The 24,903-nt window shown below is 48.7% G+C and overlaps 1 protein-coding gene across 13 annotated transcripts in view; it reads right to left on the bottom strand.

The window, feature by feature from the left end:
- Positions 1–24,903, bottom strand: part of CAMTA2 (calmodulin binding transcription activator 2) — a 1,813,542-nt gene that overhangs the window by 1,030,812 nt on the left and 757,827 nt on the right. For all 13 annotated transcript variants that reach the window (XM_069643632.1, XM_069643658.1, XM_069643676.1 and 10 more), the window contains one exon: positions 22,214–24,093. In XM_069643632.1, the coding sequence (XP_069499733.1) occupies positions 22,214–24,093 (1,880 nt within the window). The remainder of the gene's footprint in view (positions 1–22,213; positions 24,094–24,903) is intronic.

The following is a 24,903-nucleotide window of genomic DNA, read 5'->3' as shown; positions in this document are numbered from 1 at the left end:
AACCCCTCCTCCCACCAGGTAACCCAAGTACTTTGTTTCTCTGGCCCCGAGAATGTTTTTTTTAGGATTGATGTGTAGTACTGCCCTTCCTAGGGAGCTTATTACCTCCACCAAATGTTCAAGATGGTCCTTCCATGTTTTGCTAAACACGATAATATCGTCAAGATATGCTGAACTGTATGCTGTGTGTGGGGCCAAGACTTTATTCATTAAGGCCTGAAAAGTCACTGGTATCCGGCCCCTCAGCACTGCACGCGCTGTGATTGGCTTCCCACCAGTATTTACAGCCAATCACAAGCCGGCAGGCTGAGAGCCGGCCCACGCTCGAAGGCACTAGCTCTAAGGCACAGTGCCGGTCTTCCGCATGTCTGCGCCGGCGAGTCCAGGGCACAGACCCCCACCCTCTCCGGCCCATCCATCTACCTAGAGGGTAAGCACGCCCTTCTCTCTATACAACCTCCATGAATGTACACTCATTGACCTGCACTAGCAGAGGCACCCAGCTCTCACTCATCCAATGTCAACAACCTTTGAACACTGCATGACCGTAACTGCCTCACTGCAGCTCAAATTAAACTATTGTTGCACAACTGTATTGATTCAAATGCTGTTCATCTGCTAGCCCCACCTTGATGCTACCTCCCTGGCAAATCTCGAGTTTTACCCTTTGCCCACCCGTTATTGCACTACTAGAATTGTCCTCTTCTGAACCCTAGCAGTAACTCGGAATTCAGCCTATGCCTACTTGTTGTTGCATCATTAGAACTGCCCTTTTTGCACCATAGTAGTAACTTCGAATTTAGCCTATGCCTATACGTTGTTGCACTACTAGTATTGCCCTTTTGATCCTACACCTACATGTTGTTGCATCACTAGAACTACCCTTTGTGCACCATAGTAGTAACTTTGAATTTAGCCTATGCCTATATGTTGTTGCACTACTAGAACTGCATTTCTAGAACTGCCCTTCCTGCACCATAGCAGTAACTTCGAATTTAGCCTATGCCTACTTGTTGTAGCATTACTAGAACTGCCCTTTTTGCACCATCATAGTAACTTGGAATTTAGCCTATGCCTACTTATTGCTGCACTACTAGAACTGCCCGTTTTGTAGCCATAGGAGCAACTTCGATTTCAGCCTATGCCTGCCTGTCGCTGCAATTACTGCAACCGACCGCCTCTGCACTCTGCTGTGCTAACAATCAAACTGCCCACTCACTGCATTACTCCAACTATGCTCCTTTGGCTCATGCTCACCATGCTCCCTTTCTGCATCATAAACAACAGCATTCCATGCAGCAGCAATAGTTATATACCATATAACAATGGACTAGCTAAACTAGGCTGCCCCAGACACCACCCCATCCCCTGTCCCACACCCTTCCTCCCTTCCCTCCCCAAAACTCTACTGCCTTAATTAACACCACACCAGATAATATCCTACCCAACACCTCTAATACAATTAAAGTTGACCATATTGCCTTCAACCCTTACCATCCCAATCCACTGGCTCACCGCCCCACAAGTAAGCCCACCCTCCAGGACCGCAATAACAGACTCGGCGACAGACTCCCTACCACATTCGGCAAGCTGCCTACCGCACCTGAGACCAAGACCACAACTAAGGACAGCGTTAAGGCCACTAACTCGTCATCTCTAAAAGGGGCACTACTCAACGTTAGATCCCTAGTAGCCCACCCGACCGAAATTGCTGACATCCTTTCAGGAGACCTTGACTTCCTTGCTACCACAGAAACATGGCTACACGAAGCAGCAGGACCCTACCTCACTCTCGCTATTCCCGATAACTACTCCATCCTCAGAGCGGATAGACCTAATGCTCGCGGAGGAGGTGTAGCAATCATATTCAAGTCCTTGCTTGACTTCAGACTCATCACCTCCCCCCCCCCGCTTAAGTCCTGCGAGCACCTCACCATCAAAGTACAAACTACCCCTAAGAGTACCATTACCCTGCAACTCATATACAGGCCTCCAGGCCCCATAAGCTCCTTCGAGGAAGACATTACCTCTCTCAGAGCAGAGAATTCCAAGCCCCACTCCCAAAATATCATTCTAGGAGACTTTAACCTAGGGTTTAATGACCCTGACGACTCTCCTGCTGCCTCCCTGGCTAACGCCTTATCTGAGCATGACTTCACCCAAGTCGTTACACTACCTACCCACCAGAAAGGTAGAACTATTGACTGGGTCGCAGCCCACAACTGCAATATCACCTGCAAAGTCCCTCAACCTCTTGTATGGACTGACCACTGCCTCATATTATTCGACATCTACCAAAACAATCCGAACCTAAAACAGCGCCCTTACGCACCAGCCTGCCTGACTAGAAACAAGCGCAACATCACTGCAGAAACCCTTACACCACTGATCCTCCCGCTTCTAAACACAATCCCAGCTACCGCCGACCTTAACCTCATAGTCGACTCCTACAATGATGCCCTAACCAGCCCATTGATGCAGTTGCCCCATTAAAGCAACGCAAATGTAAACCTATAGCTCACCTCAACCCTTGGTACACACCGGAACTCAAAACTCTTAGAAAAAAGAAAGTCAAGATGGAAACCCTTTGGAAAAATAACCCCTCTGCAGAAAACAAAGTTAATCTTACGACCATTTCCTCCCACTAGAAGAAAGAGATAATCCGGACTAAAAAACAAGCCTATAATGTCAGAATAAATAATGCCCAATCCTCTGCTAAAGAACTCTTCACCATCCTGAAGGAATTAGAAAATCCGAATCCTCCAAACGATACCTACGTGAAGGACAAGGCATGGTGCACCAGCATCAAAAATGCCCTAGCTAACAAAATCACTGGTCTTCAAAACAAAATCGAATCCAAAAGATTATAACTCTCCAACAACAACGCCTTCATACCTAGCACACCCACCCCTACTAGCAATACCTCCGGCTTTACATTCAAACCGGTTACTATACCCGAAATTCAAAAAATCATAGCATCCCTTAAACCATCTAATTGTAAAGGGGACAGCTGCCCCGCACAGATCATCAAAGACGCGGCGCGAGACCTCGCCCCATTCATATCCAAACTAGTAAACCTATCCTTCTCAACTAATTCTGTACCTAACAACCTAAAACAGTCTTGGGTTCTCCCTCTCCTAAAAAAAACAATCTCTCGACCCAGCCATTCCCACCAATTACAGGCCTATCACCACGGTCCCCTTCCTGCTAAAAATCCTCGACAGAGTTGCCTATCTGCAAATTCAGGATTACTTGGAGTCTAATCAACTGCTAGGCCTGCGTCAATCTGGCTTTCGCCCTCAACATGGAACGGAAACTGCCCTTGTTGACGTTAAAAGCCAGATTGATGACATAAAGGACAAAAACAAAGCAGCTATCCTACTCCTCCTTCAGCAGCCTTTGACCTGGTTGACCACAAAATACTCTGCAACCACCTTTCTTCTGCTGCCCACTTCTCCCCCCCCTGCTGTCATGTGGATACAATCCTTCCTAGCCAACAGAACCATGAGGGTTTTTTCATCTGTGGCTGCAGCTGACCCCATCCCCATCACCTGTGGTGTCCCACAAGGGTCCTGCGTCTCCCCCACCCTCTATAACATCTTTACGAAGCCCCTCTTCGATAAATTGGACCATCTGGGTGTCACCTACACCAACTATGCAGATGACACCCAGATACTCCTCACCATCTCTGGCAACTACAACACTGATGCCACCAGGATTAACGAAATCTTCGCCATCATTCAGGCATGGATGGCTACACACGGCCTCTGCCTGAATGATGAGAAGACTGAGCTTCTCCTAGTCGGGTCCCCTAATAATCTACCGAAACTCAGCCCCGATTATTCGAACTTCACCATAGATGGCAACATCATCCCAGTTGTGAAAAACGTGAAAACGTTAGGCTTCTACCTTGACGCCAATACTAACCTCGCCAAACAAGTTAATATGATTGCCTCAGCAACCGCATACACGGGAAAGCTAATCAGGGCCTGTAGACCGTTTCTATCTACAAACAGTTGCCTCATTCTGGCGAGGGCTCTCATACAATCAAAGCTTGACTACTGTAATAGCCTTTACCTTGGTGCCAACCAAGCTATAATCAAGAAACTTCAGATCCTCCAAAATAATGCGCTGAGAGCAGCACTAAATATTCCCAAGAGAGAGCACATCTCCCACACAAGAATATCTTGCAAATGGTTATCCATTCAGCAAAAAATTGACCTAAAAACCCTTTGTCTCACCTACAAAGCCTTAACCCACCCAGCCCCCCAGTACCTGACCAACAAACTCACTCTTAAACCCAACACAAGAGTCACCAGATCATCCAATACCCTCAGCCTCATCGTGCCCAGATTCATCGCCAAAAGAGCGAGAGGCTCCAGCTTCACTGTCCTCGACCCTCAACTTTGGAACACCCTGCCACTGAATATTAAACTGGCCAAATCCGTCCAATTGATCAGAAAACTAGTCATTAGCTGGCTTCTGGAGAAGGTAATCCTCAGATAGACTAAGCTTAGTACTTTTGTATATATTGTACATATTATGAAATGTTTCCTAATACCTGCCTGTACATACCATATATGGCATACTTCCGTCACAATTGTTTAACTGTTTGTATACTGTAACCTTGTAACTTGTCCTCTAAGCGCCCATTTACCCCTGGGTCTGGAGCGCTATACTAAATAAAATAAACAAAACAAACAAACCGTGTAAACCAAAGGGTAATACGGTGAACTGATAGAGCCCGGATGGAGTAGAGAATGCCGTCTTCAACTTGTCTTCTTTACGTAGGGGAATCTGCCAATATCCTTTGGTCGGGTCAATTGTACTGATGTAACTGGCTGTACTCAGTTTCTCTATTAACTCATCGATTCTGGGCATGGGATACGCTTGAAAGGTTGATATGGTGTTTAGTTTCCTGTAATCCATAAGGAACCTGATGGATCCATCGGGTTTGGGAACTAGCACTATTGGAGAAGACCAGTGGCTGGTGGATGGTTCTATTACTCCCAGACGTAACATTTCTTCTACATCAGCTTGTACTGCTGCTCTTTTTGATTCAGGCAGTCTGTAAGGGCGGATTCTGACTGTTTGGGAGGGGTCAGTGTGAATCTCATATTCTACAAGGGACGTCTTTCCAGGATAGAAAGAAAACACTTGTTCTAAGGATTGTAAATGTCTTTCCAGTTCCTTTTTTTTCTCGTGCTCAAGCTGTGCCCCCCATTTCACCGACTGGAAAGCCTTTTCCGTATTCGTCACGTCTAGTAGGTTTACCCTTAGGGGTTCTCTTCCTGGTTCCTTCCAACTTTTTAGGAGATTGATGTGATAGTTCTGGTGTTTTCCCTTCCTGTCGGGTTGTTCAACCAGGTAATTCACGGGGCCTAAAACGGCTGTAATCTTATATGGTCCTCACCACTGTGCCAGCATTTTATTGGAGGAGTTGGGTAACAATACCAAGACCTTATCCCCCACTTGAAAAGACCCGATATAGGTAGCTTGTGACACTTTAAGGGGAGGAAAACAGTTGTGTGATACAAGCATAAACTCACGTCCATCTAGTACTAAGGCACATACTTCCACTCTTTAAAGGAAAACGTCAAACAGGACTAACTGTGGCTGGGACATTAGCGTAATAGGGAAGGTGAGAGTAACATCTTGTTGGGAAGCAGCCAGATGTATTTCATCAAGCACATATGCCTCAAGATTGTGCAAGGTCTGAAGAACAGAAAGACAGCAGAAGCGTAAAATGGAAGGTATATATTTAACATAACAGAATATAAAGCACAGATAGTGAAATCATAACCATTGGAAGTTTCTCAGTGTAGTTCTCCAATTGGATCAACTAAATGCTATTCAATCATATGCCTGGTCCTAAAGGAAGCAATATAGAACAAACTTTCTGCCACCTCCCTTCTGCACATCAGGCATGCTTTGGCCTCATCCGCTAGGTGTAGTTTGGGACTTTAGGCACAGCAAGCTTTGGACGCACATGTGGGCCACATAGGTCGGCCCACTGCAACAAATCTAAAGTAATGGGTGGGAACTTTTGCATCAATCAAAACAGAACTGCCTTGTAGTCTGATTTCCATTCAAATAGTTCGAACCACATCCTTCCCACTACAGGCGTGCACTGACCATGTTCAAATGTGTCTTGACATCTCCCCAAGAGGAGCAATGCCTAGCCCTACGGCACAAGGACATTAGCAGACCCAGATAAAGTGTGACCTCATTGCAGTCACCTGTGCATTGATTGGCAAGTGCAGATTACAACCGACATACCACAGCAATCTGTGGGCTTTAGCCTTACCATGCTTCTAAAGGAGATAGCTGAAAATGCAACAAAGAAAAAGCGACTGACTGAAAGAGGAGCCTCACGAATAACACCCAATGAGGCCAACACATGTCAAGGATTACTTTTGTCCCAATGCAAAACGATGTGCCCTAGCAGACTGGACTGTACTTTTTCAGTGCACCCCAAAGTGAGTGAGCCTGTTTCAATTGTTCAGTAATAACACAGAAGTGCCTATAAAACGTTTAATGGAAAGGTATATTGAGGACATTTCAGCAGATATGACTAATTCAATACTCTCAACAGCACTTTTGTATGCTACATTGTACAATGAGTGCAATGAATCCAATGGAGTCATCACAAAGTCCCCAGCGTGACCTCCTCCTACATGGCCAGGGGACGACAGTCACTGCCTGTTCCTGACCCTGGGGGGCAGCTAAATGATGGGGGCGGGGGAATCACATGGGAGGAGACAACCTTCACGGAGATGTCATGGCTTCATTGGATTTGTGCATGAAGAAAACCCCTTGAAACCCAATATCTAATGGCCTACTGCCATGCATCTATTCCGCCCACCCCACCCATCTTAGGTAAAAGAGAAAAACCTTTCCCCCCCGAAACCCTTTAGGCCAAAGCAACATCCCTGGACTAAAAAGTAAAAGCTCCAAGAATACCTTTTCCAGTTCTAGTTCCCCTTCATATAGAACTGGCTTATCATATGGAACCATTGAAAGAGATTTCCCAAGTAATCTGCATCAGTTAACATCAATGGATTCCAATTCCCTCAACCACTCAGGTACTGGGACAAGGAGAGAAAAGGCAATGATGCAGACCAAAAGGAGCCCCAAGCTGAATAAGCGTGCTAGTTGTTTTCAGAAGGCACCTGTGCGCGGGACATTTAAAAATGGAAAACAAACTATTGGAAGCTGCTGTTTGGGCAAAGATGTTGCGACTCTCAGCGAGGCGTGTGGAAGCGGGAAGCACCAACCCGTGTGGCAGAGCCAAGGTGCTCGCCAGCAAAGAGGAAAAGGAACATTGCACAAGCAGGAATTTCAGCAGCTACGCCAAGAACCAAGGGAAGATTCCTCGGCGTTCGGCTGCTGGAGAAAGTAACATTACTCTTACCTGCATTTGAAGGAAGGCAGGCATGCAGAAGTGAAGCAGCGAGAGAAACCATAACGATGCAGAAGCAGTCCAGAGTGGCAAGCAGGCAACAGAGCTGCACTGTGTTAGCGCAAATTGGATCCAAGGACGCCAAACAGAGCCGGTGAGTTAAATCAAGCAAGACGAGTCACCCTGGGGTGTTTCAGCGACCGCGGGGACTACCATTAGTAAACTTTAAAGCAAGTTACAGTTACTCTGTTCATCAAAAAAACTGGTAAGAATCCCAAGGACATAGCCAATCTAAGACCGATAACCAATACCCCCTTTCTTTTTAAAGTTCCGGATAAGGTAGCAACCAAACAATTTCAGGACTTCCTACAACATAATAAAGTCCTTCATAAAGACCAGTCTGGATTTAGATCTGGCCACAGTACCGAGAGTGCACTTTTGGATTTGCTATCAGGCATGCTGAACATAGTGGACTCTGGTGGGTGTGGGCTGCAGGTCCTCTTGGACTTCTCGGCGGCCTTAGATTTACTGGATCGATTTACAGGATCGCGACATTCTTTTGACATCCCTGGATAAAACAGGCAAGTGCTCACCAAATGCCATAAAGTGGATCCACTCTTTCTTTTAAAACTGTCTCTCAGACGCACATTGGGGGGAGGCTTTGTCAGACAATGCCCCCCCTCTCTTTGGAGTACCAGAGGGGGCTTGCTTGTCTTCTACTCTATTAAATTTTGTATATGAAAACTCTGTGCAATTTGCTGGAAGAGGAAAATATTTGTTTCACCAACTATGCTGATGACACTCAGCTTTTGCTGAAATTGGAAGGTAATTACGAACAAGACACTCTTAGTTTGAATAACACTTTCAAAATTGTAAAACAATGGATGGTGGAGCATTGGATGTGTCCCAATGATGCTAAATCGGAAATTATACTTTTTGACTACCCGCTTCAGATACAATTCTTTATTGTTAGACTGACGTGTGATCAACACTGAGGTTAAGATCAAAACCTTGGGCCCTTTCTGGACTGTAATGTTAGTCCTGATGCGCAAGTAAACAACATCATTCATAGCACACAAAATCAACTGAAACGCTTGAAGAAAATTAGACCACTGATCTCAGAGAAGAACTGTGAAATTCTGGCTCTAGCCACGGCTCTATCAAGAATTGACTATTGTAATGCCCTTTTGGGAGGCACTTCAAAAAAGAATTTGCATGCCCTCCAAGTGGGACAAAACAACGCAGTTCAGATTATAAAACAAATACCGCCTGGTGAGCATATCATGCTATTTTGAACGTTTCTGCAGTGGCTTCCTATAAGAGTCAGAATTCCATTTAAAATGGTAATCTTTGTTCACAAGGCAGTCTATGGTACAGCTGCAGAACATTTAAAGGCAAGATTAACTACCTACCAACCAGCAAAAAGTCTACATTCACGTAACTATGTTATTACTTTGCACACGCCCAAAACGGCTAAAAGCCAATGGAAAATCCTTCTCTTACACAGCATCATTTGCTTGCAAGGCTCTCACTCCCAACCTGCGGTTGGAAAGGAATCTGTTCTCTTTTTCGAAAAAGCTTGAAGGAAACAATACCAAACTTCCTTTAGGTCAGATAATTGGGGAAATGCCTTAGGTTATTGTTGTAGTGTCATGTGTGTTTTGTGTTACCACAAATTGATGCCAGTCCGGTATTCGGCTTGTAATAAAACAAAATAAAATACAATAAATAAAGCCACAGAGACAAACAGTAAGACAATTGTTTGCGAGTCAAGATGGCACATTGAAAGCAGGAACCCCAGCCATATACGAATGCATGGAATGCAGATATGGGGGAAACTCAGAGCAAATATTGGAACAAATCAGATATTCAGAACCAAGGAATACATATGCAGTTGTGGAATTAAAAGAGGAACTATTACCTATGGAAATAAGAAGTCCTGGCAGGCGAGTAAAGGTTTAAGTTTCTTACCTGTAATTATTATTCTCCAGCATGGGTCTGGCATGGATTCACATGCTCATGCTCATTGATCATTACTTTCTTACCTGGTAACGTTCTTTCTATGGGATGTTCTGATGACGTATTCCACATCTATGACAGGTAATCACAACAGCTGTGCTGCTTCGGAACATTTTCGGTGTCTGCGTCCTGCGTCGATGACGTTGATACGCTGTCCTCGAGGGCCTCCGTCGAGCCGACGTCACCGGATGTTATAAATAGGACGCACGATGCCCGTAGCCTCAGTCATAGTTTTTTTTCCCCAGAACGTGTGGCACCAATCTTCTGCCAGAATGACTACAGAAAGCCTTGCGGAAAACGAAAGCTGCAATCGCATAAGAAATTCTGTAGAGGGGCAGGTAGGGAGGGAGCGATGTGGAATACATTGTCGGAACATCCAATTGAAAGAACGTTACCAGGTAAGAAAGTAACTTGTTCTTCGAAGGGATTGGTTCCTCCGACGTATTCCACATCTATGACAGACTCCGAAAGCAGTACTGACGTAAGGAGGTGGGAAAAGAATTTAGAATTTTAGAATGCCCAATTAAATTGCAGAATAGAGGACCACCTTGCCAAAGGCCAAATGTTGCCCATGGATATAATCCAGGGACTAGTGTTTTACAAAAGCATGGACAGAGGGCCATGTGGCTGCTTCACAAATGTTACAAATGGGAACACCCCTCTGCAGGGCAGTAGAGGCAGCCACACCCCTAGTAGAATGGGCCCGTAAGCCTACCGGAGGGTCCTTACCCGCCAAGCGGTAAAATTCAGAAATTGTCAAGATAATCCATCTAGACAAAGTCTGTTTAGTAACAGCTTGTCCCAAACGCCTTCCAGCGTAACCTACAAAGAGCTGATCGTCCACTTTGACCCGGGACATGCGTGAGATGTAGAAACTTTCGGAAGAAAAGAAGGACGAACCCTAAGGACAACCCTTGTCCTTATGGAACACTGTGAAGGGTGGCTTAACGGAAAGTGCCTGCAACTCACTCACTTTGCGAACGGAAGTAACCGCAACTAAAAATACAGTTTTCAAGGTCAACAGTCTCAAAGGGCAAGAATGTAAAGGCTCAAACAGAGCTCCCATGAGGATTTTAGAACCAGGTTCAAATTGCAACCGGGCACCTGGAAAAGAGACGGTGGTAACACACTAGTGAGTCCTTTCAGAAACTGAGAAATCAAAAGGAATTTTAAAGTAAGAACACTCCTCAGACGAGCGCTTAAATATGGACAGCGCCGTCAGGTAACCTTTAATGGTACCCACTTGCAGGCCCTTGTGGGCTATCGAAAGCAAAAAAGACAGAACCACAGGAATGGCACATGAAAAAGGATCCACATTCTTAACCCTGCACCAGTCGCAGAACTTTCTCCAAAGGCAACGGTACAGGGATTTTGTTGCAGGCCTTCTGGCTGAAAGCAACACCTCCATCACGTCTTCAGGGAGGTCCCAATCCTTATACCTCAACCTTTCAGAAGCCAAGCATGAAGGATGAGGGACTTGACCTCTGGATGGAGAACCTGACCGCCCCCTCCCATGAGAGCAGATCGTCTCGGTAGACGGAGTGGAGGGCAGATGGACATATCGAGAAAGTCCGGGTACCACGTTCTCCTGGCCCATGCCGGAGCAATGAGGATCATTCGGGAACCGAACCTCCGTAACCTCCGCAGCACTTGCGGAATGATGGGGACTGGATGAAACGCATACAGCAGTGGGAAGGACCACTCCACTACGAATGTGTCCCCTAAGGCTCCTTTTGGAGGAAATTCCAGCGAGCAGAATCTTTCGCACTTCCAGCTGACACTGGTGGCGAAGAGATCCACTTGTGGGGTCCCCCAAAGGGCAAAGATCTCCAGGACAATCTCCTGAGCCAGCTCCCACTCGTGAGAGACCGTGCTCTGCCTGCTTATAGCGTCCGCCGCCGCATTTCGTCTCCGGCCAGATGAACTGCCGAGATCGAAATTTCCTGCTGGATGGCCCAGAACCAGAGTTGCATTGCCTCTCTGCACAGAGGGAGAGACCCTGCCCCTCCCTTTTTGTTGAGGTAGTGAGGTAGTGCATGGCCACTGTATTGTCCGTTAGAATCAGGACAGTCTTCACCCGCACAGACGACAGAAAAGCCTTCAGGGCTACCTGACGGCCCTCAGCTCCAACAGATTGATATGGAGTATGGACTCCGACAGAGACCAACGACCGTTGACTGTCAACTCGTTGGCATGAGCTCCCCATTTCGTGAGGGATGCATCCGTCACGATCGTCACCTCCGGCCAGGGTAGCCAAAATGGAGCCCCCTTCATCAGATTGCCTTTGACGGCCCACCACAGAAGATCCTGGGCGACCGAAGGCGGCACCTGAACGGGATTCCGACATCCTGCCCGAGGACTGGGACCACTGCATCTTGAGAGCCCACTGCAGAGATCTCATCCGCAGCCTGGCCTCTGGCACCAGGAGAATGCAGGATGCCATGAGGCCGAACAAGGGGGGGGGGGGGTCTGGGAATCTCTCTACCAGCACAAACACATCCCAATGGCCTATTCTTGGGTGAGTAACCCCTGGGAGAGACTCTACCAAGTCTTTAGCTCACTGTCCCTTTCACAGAGAAGAAATGTCCCTGCACATCAGTCTTTGTCCTGCCCAGGGCAGTCCAGTACCGAAATACTAGGCAATTCTCTTCTGAACAAGAGTACCAACAGCAACCCCATACACGTGTTTCAGCCTTGTTGGGCATCATCAGTGAGGTGAAGCTGCGCCTCCCTAAGAACAGTGAGCAACGGATCCACGTCTGGATTACCATTTTAACTTAGGGTGAGACCCAAAGTTAATTTATGCAAAACAAGGGGGTGGGGGGTCTGGGAATCTCTCTATCAGCACGAACACAGCCCAATGGCCTGTTCTTGGGTGAGTAACCCCTGGGAGAGACTCTACCAAGTCTTTAGCTCACTGTACCTTTCACAGAGAAAGCAACCTCAAGAACTCGAACGCCCGGAGACTCTGGGCATGTTGCAACTTGTTCACCATCTGCAGAATGTGATGAGCCCTCACCTGGGGAGGAAAACACAGCCCCAGGGATGTGTCGAGCACTGCTCCGATGTACTGGAGCCGCTGGGTAGGCATCAAATGGGACTTCTTTAAGTTGAGGGAGAAGCCCAGCCTGTGAAGGGAATGGCAGGTGACTGACAGATGATCCAGGACTTGCTCGGGAGAGCGCACCCTGAACCACCAATTGTCCAGGTAGGGGTAGACATGAATCCTCCTTAGTTGAGATACGCTGCCACCACCACCATGAGCTTGGTGAAGACCCTTAGGGCAGAGGTCAATCCGAACGGCAAGACCCGAAACTGAAAATGTGAGTCACCAACCGCGAACCTCAGGTACTTCTTGTGCTTGGGATGAATCGGCACATGAAAGTAAGCGTCCTTGAGGTCTAGAGGCACCAACCAGTCCTGAAGTTGAAGGGCCTGGAGGACTTGAGAGAGAGTAACCATCTTGAACTTGTCCTTCCTGAGGAGCTTGTTCAAACCACACAAGTCCATGATGGGTCTCAATCCCCCGTCTTTTTTCAGGATCAAAAAATATGGGTAATCCCATTCCTTGTTCCTCTCCGCTACAGGCACCAGTTCTATGGCGCCATTCTCCAGCAGGGATTTGATTTCCTGCGCAAGGAGCGGATCCAGACTCTTCAAAGAGAAATTCCTTGGTGGATTGTTGTGAGGCCTCAGACGGAAAGGAAGACAGTAGCCGTGGGCTATGATCTCCAGAACCCACATATCGGAAGTAATGGCACGCCATTCTACAAGATGCTGCGCCAGCCTTCCCCCAACCGGCTAACCATGGGACATGGCCTCATGACTGATCTGAAGGGGCTGTGACAGTGCCTGAAGCCAAAGAGGCAGCTGCCCGAGCGGCCTTGGCACCTCGAGTACCCTGTTTTCCACCTCTGGCACACCTATGGTGGCCCCTTTGACTTACAGCTCCCCTCGATCTACCAAAGGAAGAGTAGTATCAAAAGGAACCTCCCCTCCATTGCTGTCCCCTAGGACGAAAAGACAGAGGTTGGAGAACTGCAGCGCTCAACAACTTCGCTGCAGCTTTGGAGGTCTGCAACCTCTCAAGGCTCTCGTCAGTATTGCTGCCAAAAAGATTGACACCTTTAAAGGGCATGTTGAGAAGCCGGGCGTGTACGTTAGGAGCAAACCCCGACTTCCGCACCACGCAAATCTGCGCATCACGGTGATCGCCGCCATGGACCGGCTGACACAGTCTGCCATGTCCAGACCCCACTGAACGGATTCACACATGGCATCCTTGCCATCCTGAACAAGGGCAAGAAAACTATCCCGTTCCTCTCCTTCGGGAATATGTTCTGCCGCCAAAGACACACAATTCCACAGAGTGTGAGTGAAACGTACTAAGGCACACACGGAGTTGGCTGCCTGTAAAGCCATATCCCCCTTAAGAAAAACCCTTTCTTCGCCCAGCCATCAAAACGTTTGTCATCCCCATCAGGAGGGATGGTAGGGTATGACGCCTGCTTTGCTGGGGCCGTAGCCGCCGGCACCACCAAACTCTCCTGAGTGGGGTGCGTAGTCAAGTAGCAGGGGTGGCTACTGGCTGGATGGTATTTTTTCGGCAACGACTTGCTCACAGCAGGGAGACTCTCCGGAACAGTCCAAGCCGCCGCCATCCTTCTCTGTAAAGCCATATGAAATGGCAGCACTGGGTCAGTGGGCGGACCTTGGTCAAGGATATCTGTCAGGTCATCCTGCAGAAAATCCACTCGTGGCGCAGACCACCCCAAGTACTCCATGACCCTCGACATGAGTCGCCTGTACGAAGTTTCAGCATGCGTACCAGGCTCAGGCCTGCCAAACTCAACCTCCGGGGAGGTATCAAGACCACTGGCGTCGTGCAAAGACTGACGCAGGGCTTCCAACTGGCTATGACCAGATAAAAGGTCATCAGGAACCTCATCAGGAACCAAACCATCCTCAGACCCTTCATCCACCTCAGAGATGTAATCCAGAGGCTGGAATAAATCCCTGGATGAGGGCACAGAAAAAGGCTCAAATACAGGCCTTACCGACGTCTTCAGGGCCTTCCTCGGAGTTTCCACCGATGCACGAGGTACCTCCGGTAAAGGATCCAAAAAAGGCATCGACGACATCGGCGTCAACGTCGAGCGTGGTGCCGATGGCTTCGACACAGACCTCGAGGGCGGTGCCCCAAGCGTGACCTTCGGCGGCCTTGGCGCCGATGGCGTCAATGACTTCCTCGGAGGCGGAGCCTCGAGAGAATCCCTCGACGGACATGGCGCCGATGGCGTCAACGTCTTCTTAGAAGATCTCACAGGCTCTACCAGTCTAGAGGGCGTCGAGGTCTGGGACCTGGAGCGGGTATGGCTAGAACGATCCACCTGTCCGACCGGGACCTCAAAGGTTCCCGGTGATCGTGCCGACCGCCCGAGCCCGAAGGCGTGCGAACGGTGGCCCTAGCGCGTTCCTGGCCAGCTTCTCTCAAAGGCGCGGACTGAACGGAGCCTTGCGACTCGAAAATCGCCAACATTTCCTTACGAAATGTGTCCCATTCCGCAGGAGAGGAATGCTTGGTAGGACAAGCTACCCGCCGTCTGGCTGAGTCCTTGGACGAGGACAGGGAAGGCGACCGGTGACTGCGCTTCCGTGAGTGCCTCGAAGAGGCAGAGGAATGGCGGGAACCACTCTGGGACCGAGTCCCCCAGGACTTAGGCCGACGATGCTGAGAGTCGCCCTTCGATTCGTCAGTCGAAAGCCCAGCAGACTTTTGGGGCTTGGAAACCCTACCTACCGACAACTTCTTCTTTTGCTCCTGCAAGGCCTTTGACGTCAAAGACTGGCATTCGTCACAGTCATCGGTGGCGTCGTCCTCATCGAGGCACCAGAGGCAAATGTCGTGCGGGTCCGTAAGTGACATCTTGGAACCGCAGTCCCATCACTTCTTGAATCCCGACCACGGTGTAGAAGAAAAAGAAGACATGCTACTTCACAAACCAGGTTCAAAGAACCGATAGAATCACAAGAACCTAGGCGTGCTGAGATCTCCGAAGCGAACACTTTAGCGGGAAAAAAATGGAACTGAGGCTACGTGCGTCATGCATCCTACTTATAACATCCGGTGACGTCGGCTCGATGGAGGTCCTCAAGGACAGCGTATCGACGTCATTGACGCAGGAAAATTTCCGGAGCAGCGCAGCTGTGGTGATTACCTGTCATAGATGTGGAATACGTCGGAGGAACCAATCCCTTCGAAACTGTATTTCTTCTCTAAACCAATCACTGTCCTCTGGGTCATACATCCCCCAACCAAAGACAGTCCTTTCCCTAAGCCCTGCCTCTGGCAGCCGTCTTCAGATTTGGTAAACACGTGAAGTGGCAGTATGACCCAAGAAGAGCAGCAGAGGGGTCCGAAGGAGGGTTTGCATGTGAAGCCATGGCAGACCCATAAGCGTTTTCCAGCACGGGGTCTGGCATGGATTCACATGCTCCTGAATAACGATTACACAGCAATACACATTACACAACCACAGGAGGTGGCAAGGCTCAACAGAAGCAATTAACACTGACCCCTGGAACAGTGTAGCACTGCCTGTGCCGACTCTGGACTCCTCTCTGGAATCCCTGCCGACGCAGTAGAACCTCAAAGGTATGCGTGGACCTCCGCATCGCAGCCCTGTAGATGTCGAGCAGGGGCACATCAGAAAGGAATGCCGTTGTTGCAGAAATCGCTCTGGTGGAGTGGGCTCTCGGATGGCCCGGCAGAGGCTGGTTAGCCAGCCAATGACAGGGCATGATGCAGTCGGAGAGCCGTCTTGAGATGGAAGCCTTAGACAAGGCCTTCCCATGATTCACAGGACCAAGGTACATGAACAATGAAAAAGTCTTCCGACAACTCTTGCGTGCGTGCCACATAGCATTTCAAGGCACAAGCAACGTCCTGCAAATGCAAGGTCCTCTTCGCTGGTGTAGAAGGGTTTCGGGAAGAAACAGGCGACACCAAAGGCTTGTTGATGTGGAATTCCGATGGGACCTTCTGCATGAATGTGGGGTGCATACGCAGATCCACCCTCGATTCGTGGAAAGTCAGTTACGGCTGCTTGCAAGACAGTGCCTGTATCTCACCCACTCATCTGGCTGAAGTGATAGCCACAAGAAACGCTGACTACCACGAGATAAACTTTAGTGGGGCTTGATGCATAGGTTTGAAAGGTGCCCACATTAGTTGTCAGGACTACGTTGAGCTTCCATGCTGGGGCAGGTGCCTTCACCGGCGGGAAAGATCGAAAGAGCCTCTTGAAAAATGAATTGACAAGTCTGTGGGACCACAGCGAGGATCTTCCTGGGGATCTGGTGTAGCGTGAGATGGTCGCCAGGTGTACCTTGATGGATGCGTGAGCCAGACCAGCTTTGGCCCAGGAAAGCAAGTATGGAAGAAGCTCTGGGGCAGTGACCATAAGCGGGGTAATCTTCTACGACTGGCAACACAAAGAAAAATACTATTACTTTTGGCCGTAGCACTTTCGTGTCAACAACGTCCTAGCTTTGGCCAGGATCTGCCTGCAGTCCGCTCGCAGCGCATGACCTCCAAACTCTAGGGATGCAGGAGCCATGCCTTCAGGTTCAGAGATCCTGGGTCTTGATGAAGGATTATGCCTTTCTCCCTGGTGAGCAGGTCCAGAAGTACCTGCAAATTGATGGGAGGAGTCACTGACAGACTGAGTAGGTCCGGATACCAAATCTGCCTCAGCCATGTGTATCCTCTTACACTGACACTGTCTGAGTGTGTTGATCACACATAGCAGGAGAGAAAACAAGGGAAAAGCACACCGAAAAAGGCCTTCCACGGGAAGAACGCATCCCCAATGCTCCTCGGTTGGTGGAATCTGCTGGCAAACTTCTGGCATTTTGAGTTTGATGATGTTGATCGGAGGTCTGCCCCATTTGACGAACATACAGTCCAGCTGATCCTGACAAAGTTCCCACTCGTGGCAAGGGCGCCATTCCCTGTTGGGAAGTCTCGGCAATGGTGTTCTTGATGCCTGCCAGGTGGAAAGGGACGAAGAACTTCCCTTGCCCGGTGGCCCAAAGCCACAGGCCCTGAGCTTCCTTGTAGAGTGCTGGGGTTCGGGTGCCCCCTTGCATCCTGATGTAGAACAAGGTGGTGGTGTTGTCCATGAAGATCCTCACCACCTTGCCTCTCAGAGACAGTAGGACTAAAGACTTGAGGGCCCAGAACACTGCCCGTAGCTCAAGGATGTTGATGTGTAGCTCCTTCTCCATCCGAAAGACAGACTTCTGGCTTATAGCCATCCGGTGTGGGCTCCCCAACCTTCCAGAGAGGCATCCGTGGTGACAGACTCCTGGTATGGCTGGGTTCTATCACTATCGCCCGGCGGAACTCCTCTTTGAGAGGGATCTTGTCCGCAAAACTCCCGGACACTTGTATCCAACGTGCATCCAAGAATTCCTGTATGGGTCTCATTTGCAAGCTGCAGAGACGGATGAGGTTGATACAGGACGACATCATGCCCAGCAATGACTTGATGGCCTGAACTGTGGCAGTCTTCGCCTACGACAGTCGCTGTACCTTCCCTTGAATGGGCACTAGCCTCTCCTCCGAGGGGGATTCCAGGCAAGCCACTGTGGAGTCTGGCGTGGGGGAACAGTGCATTCTGCGATGGCGTTAAGCAGGACTTCAGATAATTTACGGAGAACCCCAGCTTCGTCAGCAGTCGGACGGTCTCCTTCGTGTGCTCGCCGGCCAGCACCCAGGAATGGGCACGTACCAGCAAATTGTCCAGGTACGGGTATACGTGTATCCCCTGCAGAGGCAGATGGGCCAGTGCCAGGCATTTTGTGAACACCCTTGGGGCCGACTTTAAGCCGAACGGTAGGGCCTTGAACAGGTAGTGTTGGCTTTGTACCACAAACCGTAGGAACTTCAGATGTTTCCTGTGAATGGGGACATGGAAGTATGCATCCTCTAGGTCGAACGACGTCAAGAAGTCCCCCTACTCCATTTGGCCGAGCACGTGTTGCAATGTGAACATCCTGAATATTTGGGACTTTAGGTATTTGTTCAGACGTCGTAGGTACAGGATGGGTCTCCAACCCCATGTCTTCTTTCTGACCAGAAAGTACCTGGAATAGACTCCGGAGCCCCGGAGCTGTTGGGGCCATCGCCCCTTTCCGTAACATGGCTTGTACTTCTCCGAGGAGCGGAGGGATGTGCTGCTCCTGTCGGGGAACTCCAAGGTGTGTCCTTGAGCGAGCGAGAGCGTCCAGTACCCAGTTGTCGTTGGTGATCTTCCACGAGCTGACAAACCTCGTCAGCTGGCCTCGCATTGGGGTGCAGGAGTGGGGGTTCGACGTCTTGACTGGTTCAGGCTTGCTTGGGTGACGGTGACACTGATCTCCGCTAACTTAGGCCTTGGAGCGAACCATGTATGCTTCCTGCATGGAGGATCGGGGAGGTTGCCTTTATGATATGGAGTATCCCTTTGATGATCTGCTCGACTTTCCCCTGGAGGAGCGAAGACGACAAGCGATGAGTGCCAAGGGAACGTGTCCGTCTTTATGGCTTGAAGGGATTTGTCGACCGCTTTTCCGAACAGGTTTTCGCCGTTGAAAGTCATGTCCAGTACCTTTGGATGCACGTCTAGGCGGAAACCTATGTCTGAGATGTCCACTGCCACCGTGATGGCATGGTCCGACGCCGCCTCCCCTTCCACGAAGAGGATGAGAGGCTCTGTTTTCTTGTCAGGAAGGAATTCCAGGATTGGGTCCAGCTTGTACCAGAGCTCCCTGTCGTATCGGGACAAGATAGCCAGAGCATTAGCGGATTTGTTTCCCAATGGCATCCATCTTCTTCCCCTTGTTGGGGACCGATGGAGTGGAGGCCGGGTTGAACGTTTTCATGCAGTGGCCGACACTACTATGTCCGGCGATGGTTGTGACCTTAAGCACTTGGGTGCGGAGTCCGGCACCCTGTATTTCTCTCCAAAATGTCTCTTTTTGCTGGAATTGCGCATGGGTTTTCCGTGAGGGCCAGGCCTTCCCAAATGTCGTACAAAAAGGGTAGTGACATGATCCGTCTTCCTCATGGACTCATGACGCTGGTATAGGAAGCCCCCCCTTCTTGGTCCCCTCCGGTACCAGTTGGAACAACTCGGAAGGCCCTGGAGATCATCGAATGGAATGATCCTACCTTGTCTGGTGGAGAGGCTCTGTCAGGAGCGTCCAGGTGCAGTGTTTTGATGTCTGCCGGGACAAAGTTCTCATCTTTGTTGGTTGCCACGGCCGTCGTGACTGTGTCCGTACCAGTGTCTGTGTGTGTATCCAGATCTACTGGTGGAGTCGGGTCCCGAGGTGGTGGAAGAGGCTGATGTGGTGGCGTCAGGTGACGCTTCCTCTTCTTACATGGAGGATGGTCAGTGGCCTGGGGTATAACAGGTACCGGTACTGGAGGGAACCTTTGCTGGATCTCTGTCACCAGGGTGTGGAGAGTAAACAGGATGTCCATGGACATGTCCCTCAGATGGGGAGTGAATGATGGAGTGCTAGGCCATGTCTTCCTCCTCGTGGACTGTATGTACGGACACTTGGTTGTCCTCCGGGGAGTAGATGTCCATTGGATGATCGTATGGAACCTTGGAGGGCTGCTTTGGGGCCTCCTCACCTCTCAGCACCCCCCCTTTTCCTTCCTGAGGGGCGGGATATTAACCCTGGGAAGCAGGGTCCCTCTGCACACTGTAGGGACCACCCTCGCTGGTCGGTACCTCCTGCCGTAGAGGTCGTCGTAGACTATGTCAACTAAGCGGTCGACAGGGTCTTTGGCTGTGCCGCTTGGGCCTGCGAGTCCTTCTCTTCCTCCGGCCTTTGTTTCTCTGATTTGTCCGTAACTTGGCCAAGGTGGAGGACTTCCTCTATGAGGAGGAAACCGTTGGCAGACTGGCTGAGGTGATGGAGGGCAATGGTGATTGCTGTCTATCCCACCTGGGAACTGCATCAGCGGTGAACCTGGCGGAATCGGCCCTGCAGCCTTGTCTTTGACCCCCACGGATGGAGCCTCCTCAAAGGACTTTGACCTCCTCTTGGAGGGAGACCACTCCTCGGACCGACCGGTCATGGCTGAGGCATGACCTAGCTCGGAAGAGGAGTCAGGGACCTTGCTCGACTTTAGCCATGCTGCCAGACTGCTATAACGGTCTTTCTTCATTTCCTTGAGATGCTTGTCCTCCACAAAGACGTTCCTTAGCCCACATTGGGTGCAGGGTCTGAAGAGGGTCCTTCCTTCCTTTTTCTCCTCAGTCATGGTCGGAGGGCACGAAGTGGGCCCAAGTTGGTCTTCCAGAAACTTCGATGAACAACAGCCCTTGAAGGGCAAGCAACTTCACCGACAACGGATCCCTGTTGCCGGCCGACGTCGATAGGAGCAAAAGGGCTATGATGGAACAAAAATATAACTTTTCAGCAAAAAAGAGGGGGGGGAAAAAGTACAAAATAGCTTGTAGAGCAACTCAAAGACTCTGAACACTCAAGGGTGTGGTAGAAATCTGAAGATGGCTGCCAGAGGCAGGGCTTATGGAGAGGACAGTGATTAATGGTTTAGAGGAGAAATACAGTTTTAAAAATGAAAGTGAAACTGTTTTTCTTTTTACCGAGGATTCCCAGTCTGATGACAGGGAATATTTATGAGCATGTGAATCCATGCCAGACCCCATGCTGGAGAACCAGGCAACTACAAGTGCATGATAAGTCCTGGCAAGAAACTATACCAGGCAACCACAAGTGCACAAAGAGTCCTGGCAATGGGAGTATACAAGGCAGTTGCAGATTTATAGAAAGTCTAAAGAATAGACTGTGTTTATCGAACAAAGAACTGTCTGATCAAGAGTCATTGACAATAAAGAAGAAGCCGGGGGAAGGGAGTAACCCTCCTGAACCAAGGCTTGTTGTGAATTTTGTATTGAGAAAGACATTTTGAAGGAAGGAACTACAAGGCTAAGTAGCTTTGTAACTAGCAGGATTGCAAGACACAAAGAACTGTTAGACCAAGAAACATTGATATAGTATTGAGGAATCTAGGGGAAGGGAACCTTGGAGAACTTTTAGAATGGAGCTGTTCTATTTTCATTTATTAACAAGTTTTTGTGATCATCGGGTTAAAGACATTTCTCTTTTCACTTTATAGTTTGGTTTGTAGTGTGAGGGTCACAATAGAACATTTGGACATAAGGACGGTTTTGATTTCGACATCCTGACACAGCCAGATCCTTCGTTTTTGGCTATAGGTAGGGAAATTCCTCTTAGAGCAGGGTCAGAGAGGCCTTTTCCCAAACCATTTAAGTTAATAAAAGTCTTCAACCAAAAACATGGCATCTTTGTTTCCGGCTTTCATTTCTGGCTCCACACATATGTTTAACAGAACAGATGCATCTTATACACAATAATAGAAGGGTTATTTCCTAAATGGCGGTTCTTGTACGGACTACATGACACCTTAAAATCTGAATTGTCATGGCAGAAGATTTGAGTACAATTCATATTTACGTCCTATATTAAGTCTGACCCAAATTTACGATTACATTCCCAAATGTTCTAGATGCTAGGAATCTTTTACCGGATATGCTAAGGCAGAAACATGCTAACTCAGAACACTGGCTAACAATCCTTCAAACAATTCAATTTTTGCCATTAGTTGATTCTTCACTTTGGTATTCATAGCGCTAAGCATAGAACATGAAAATACAAAGCCACCCCTTGCAAACAGTCACTCCTCACCTCTGGATAGGACCACTCTGGAGAGAAGTCTGTAATGGTGACGAGCTGCACTACATCTAGCATGGGTCCAGAAGGATCTCCCACTGAGAGATCATGCGCCTCCTCAGCGAAGCTCAGAATGCCACTTGTCCCATCCATAAACTGTCCGGATGACTGATGATGCTGCTGCAACTGAGGAGCATAAGAGGATGGAGTGGCATTGCTGGAAGTGAAGCTTGGGGACACTGGCTGGCTCTGGCTCACAGCTGGGGTTGAGGTACATGTGTTTGCACCAAACTGCCCATATCCGCTGGCATTGGCAACCTCCTCCGTCATAAGATCGGATATCAGATCGGGGAACTGGCTGTCAAAGGAGATGTTAAAGTGGTCCATGTTTAGCTCCATATTGGTAGATGCCACAGATGGGGAGCTAAGGTCATTCTGTATGATCGTGTATAGGTCACTTATGTTTGTGCTCTGCAGCTCTGTGGTCTCACTAATACATTGTGTACTTTCTTGACTCTCAGAAACAGCATAACAGTTTGTAACATCAGTGCTGTGGTTGTCCTCTTCTCTAGTGGTTTCATCTTCTGGGTGTGAATTTGTGGAGTCAGCTGCACTGTTCACATGTGATGTTGTGTCCATGGGAGTGTCAGCCTCAGAGGTGGTCGCCGGACAGGACATAGGATAGACTGCAGAACTTGTTTCTTCCTTCATGTCGCTACAGGTGGACTGTGGCTCAAGCTTTGGTCCAGTCCCACTCTCCTGATGCTGAGAGGCAGGGAGGGCACCAGAGGAAGACTGCTGAATCAATTGTTCCCCGCTATTGTCATCCTGAATAAAGAATTGGTTACATGAACTGTTGGCTGGCCCATGGGCAGAAATAGGCTGGGTATATAGGAAATGTGTAGGGGATTCTCTACTGCTGCGATCAATATTTGCCAAGGTCATAACTGGCTCAAGGCTGGAGGACACCAAGGTTACCTGGGTGGCCACTGGGAAAGTCTGTGCCACAGAGACCAGGTTAGACGTAGGAGAGAAAATCGTGGCATTGGGTAGAACAGTTGAGTTTTGGTATGACACAAAAATGGATGCCGAGTCCAGCTGTTCATCTTCAGTCTTAACCTCCTTCTCAAGACAGGTGCTCGACTCGGTGCTCTCTATGGGACTGAAACTGGAGGCAACAGGCATACTTCCAGCCCCTCCCCCATAGGTCTGTCCTTGCCTTGGGCTGTTTAAGAAAGAGTCTGGGTCAAAGGCAACATTGGTCTCTGCGGTATCCATGTTAGCCTCAAGTTTCTGAGAGAACACCAACATGCCAACAGGAGCAGGCAGCAAAGCCAAGTCTATAGGGCTGGAAGACTGTGACAATGAGAGATTGTGGCTCGGCAAAGGCAGAGTTTGGCTGTTGGAATCTGCAACAATGAGATGTTGGCTTGGCGTTAAACCAGAGGCACCCAGGGACAAAGGCTTCTCCCCTCCAAGCCCAGTCATCACAAGCACTGTGTTCTGGGCTATGCCACAAGTAACAGACCCGACTGTAAGGTTTGGCACACTGGTTGCAATGGTGACAGTGCCGTGGTCATGATCGCCATAGTAGTCATTTGTTATTGTTACGGGCGAGTTATGGGTGGAGTCTGGATTGTCAGTGTAACTGGAGGATGAAGAGGACGATGAGACCTCACTGCCGCCACTAGTCAATGAGGTAGTTCTTGCAAGCTTGCTGTCCTTCTTGTCAAAACCATTGCTTTTTCTATGGTCTAGGTCAGGCTTGGTATCGGTCGCTGCAATGTTCTGCACCTCAGTTAAGGCTGGGTATGGGCACGTTCGGAAGTCAACCTTGGGGGAGATTATTCGATGTTTTGTGCTGCTGCACTTGTGGGGAGTATTTCCTGTCGTCCCTGGGGTAAAAGAATGGGGGAGAAGCATTGTCAATAAAACACATTTCAGTATGCCAAGAGCCACCCAGCCAAAAGCTTCACAATAACCCCCTGAATGACTGATGGTCCCCTCCAAAACTTTAGGCTAACATATTCAAATACTATTTGCACTCATCAGAATACTATAAACTTTTTCTGTCTAATGACCTCATCTGATCTTAAGTGAACGAAGAATCCAAATTGGAATGAAGCATGTGAGGACTGAGGTCATCCAATTTTTTATGAAACTGCAATTCTAGCTCCAAGAAGCAGCTGATTGATCGCCTTGCAGAATGAATATATTTAATTCTAGTAGAAACTTTACATAGACCAATATAGCATCGGAGTCTATATGAGAATGGATAAAAAAAAATCTAGATCTTATGGTTGGAAAGCATGCAGACAGGTTCTTGCAACAGCACTAGACAACACATGCTATAGTTGTTTTTTTACATATTTACATTATATTCATCAAACGGTACATCTAATGGTAGTTCTGCATTAAGGTGCTTTCATCACATTCATAACAGTTAGAATATTCCAGCAGGTCCAGCTGTACCCCAAACACACACATATAACATTTGTTATCATATTGAAAAAGTACTGAAAAAACCAGGAACAATAATTGAATAAAATCAGATTAGAAACACTCGGGTAGAGGAGACACGGATATTTCAGCTTTTAGAAAGCTTGACCTACAGGACCTAACTTCATGAACATTACAAGATTTTCACTAACATAGGGGGGTGAGGTTGGAATATGATGAAATATGCTTGATAGAGAATTATTACA

Source organism: Ambystoma mexicanum, chromosome 1p (genome assembly GCF_040938575.1).
Source record: "Ambystoma mexicanum isolate Mex_15411 chromosome 1p, UKY_AmexF1_1, whole genome shotgun sequence".
In the NCBI taxonomy this organism is placed as follows: Eukaryota; Metazoa; Chordata; class Amphibia; order Caudata; family Ambystomatidae; genus Ambystoma; species Ambystoma mexicanum.
The sequence above is the reverse complement of the archived record's forward strand: the minus strand, read 5'-3'. Positions and strand labels throughout refer to the sequence as shown.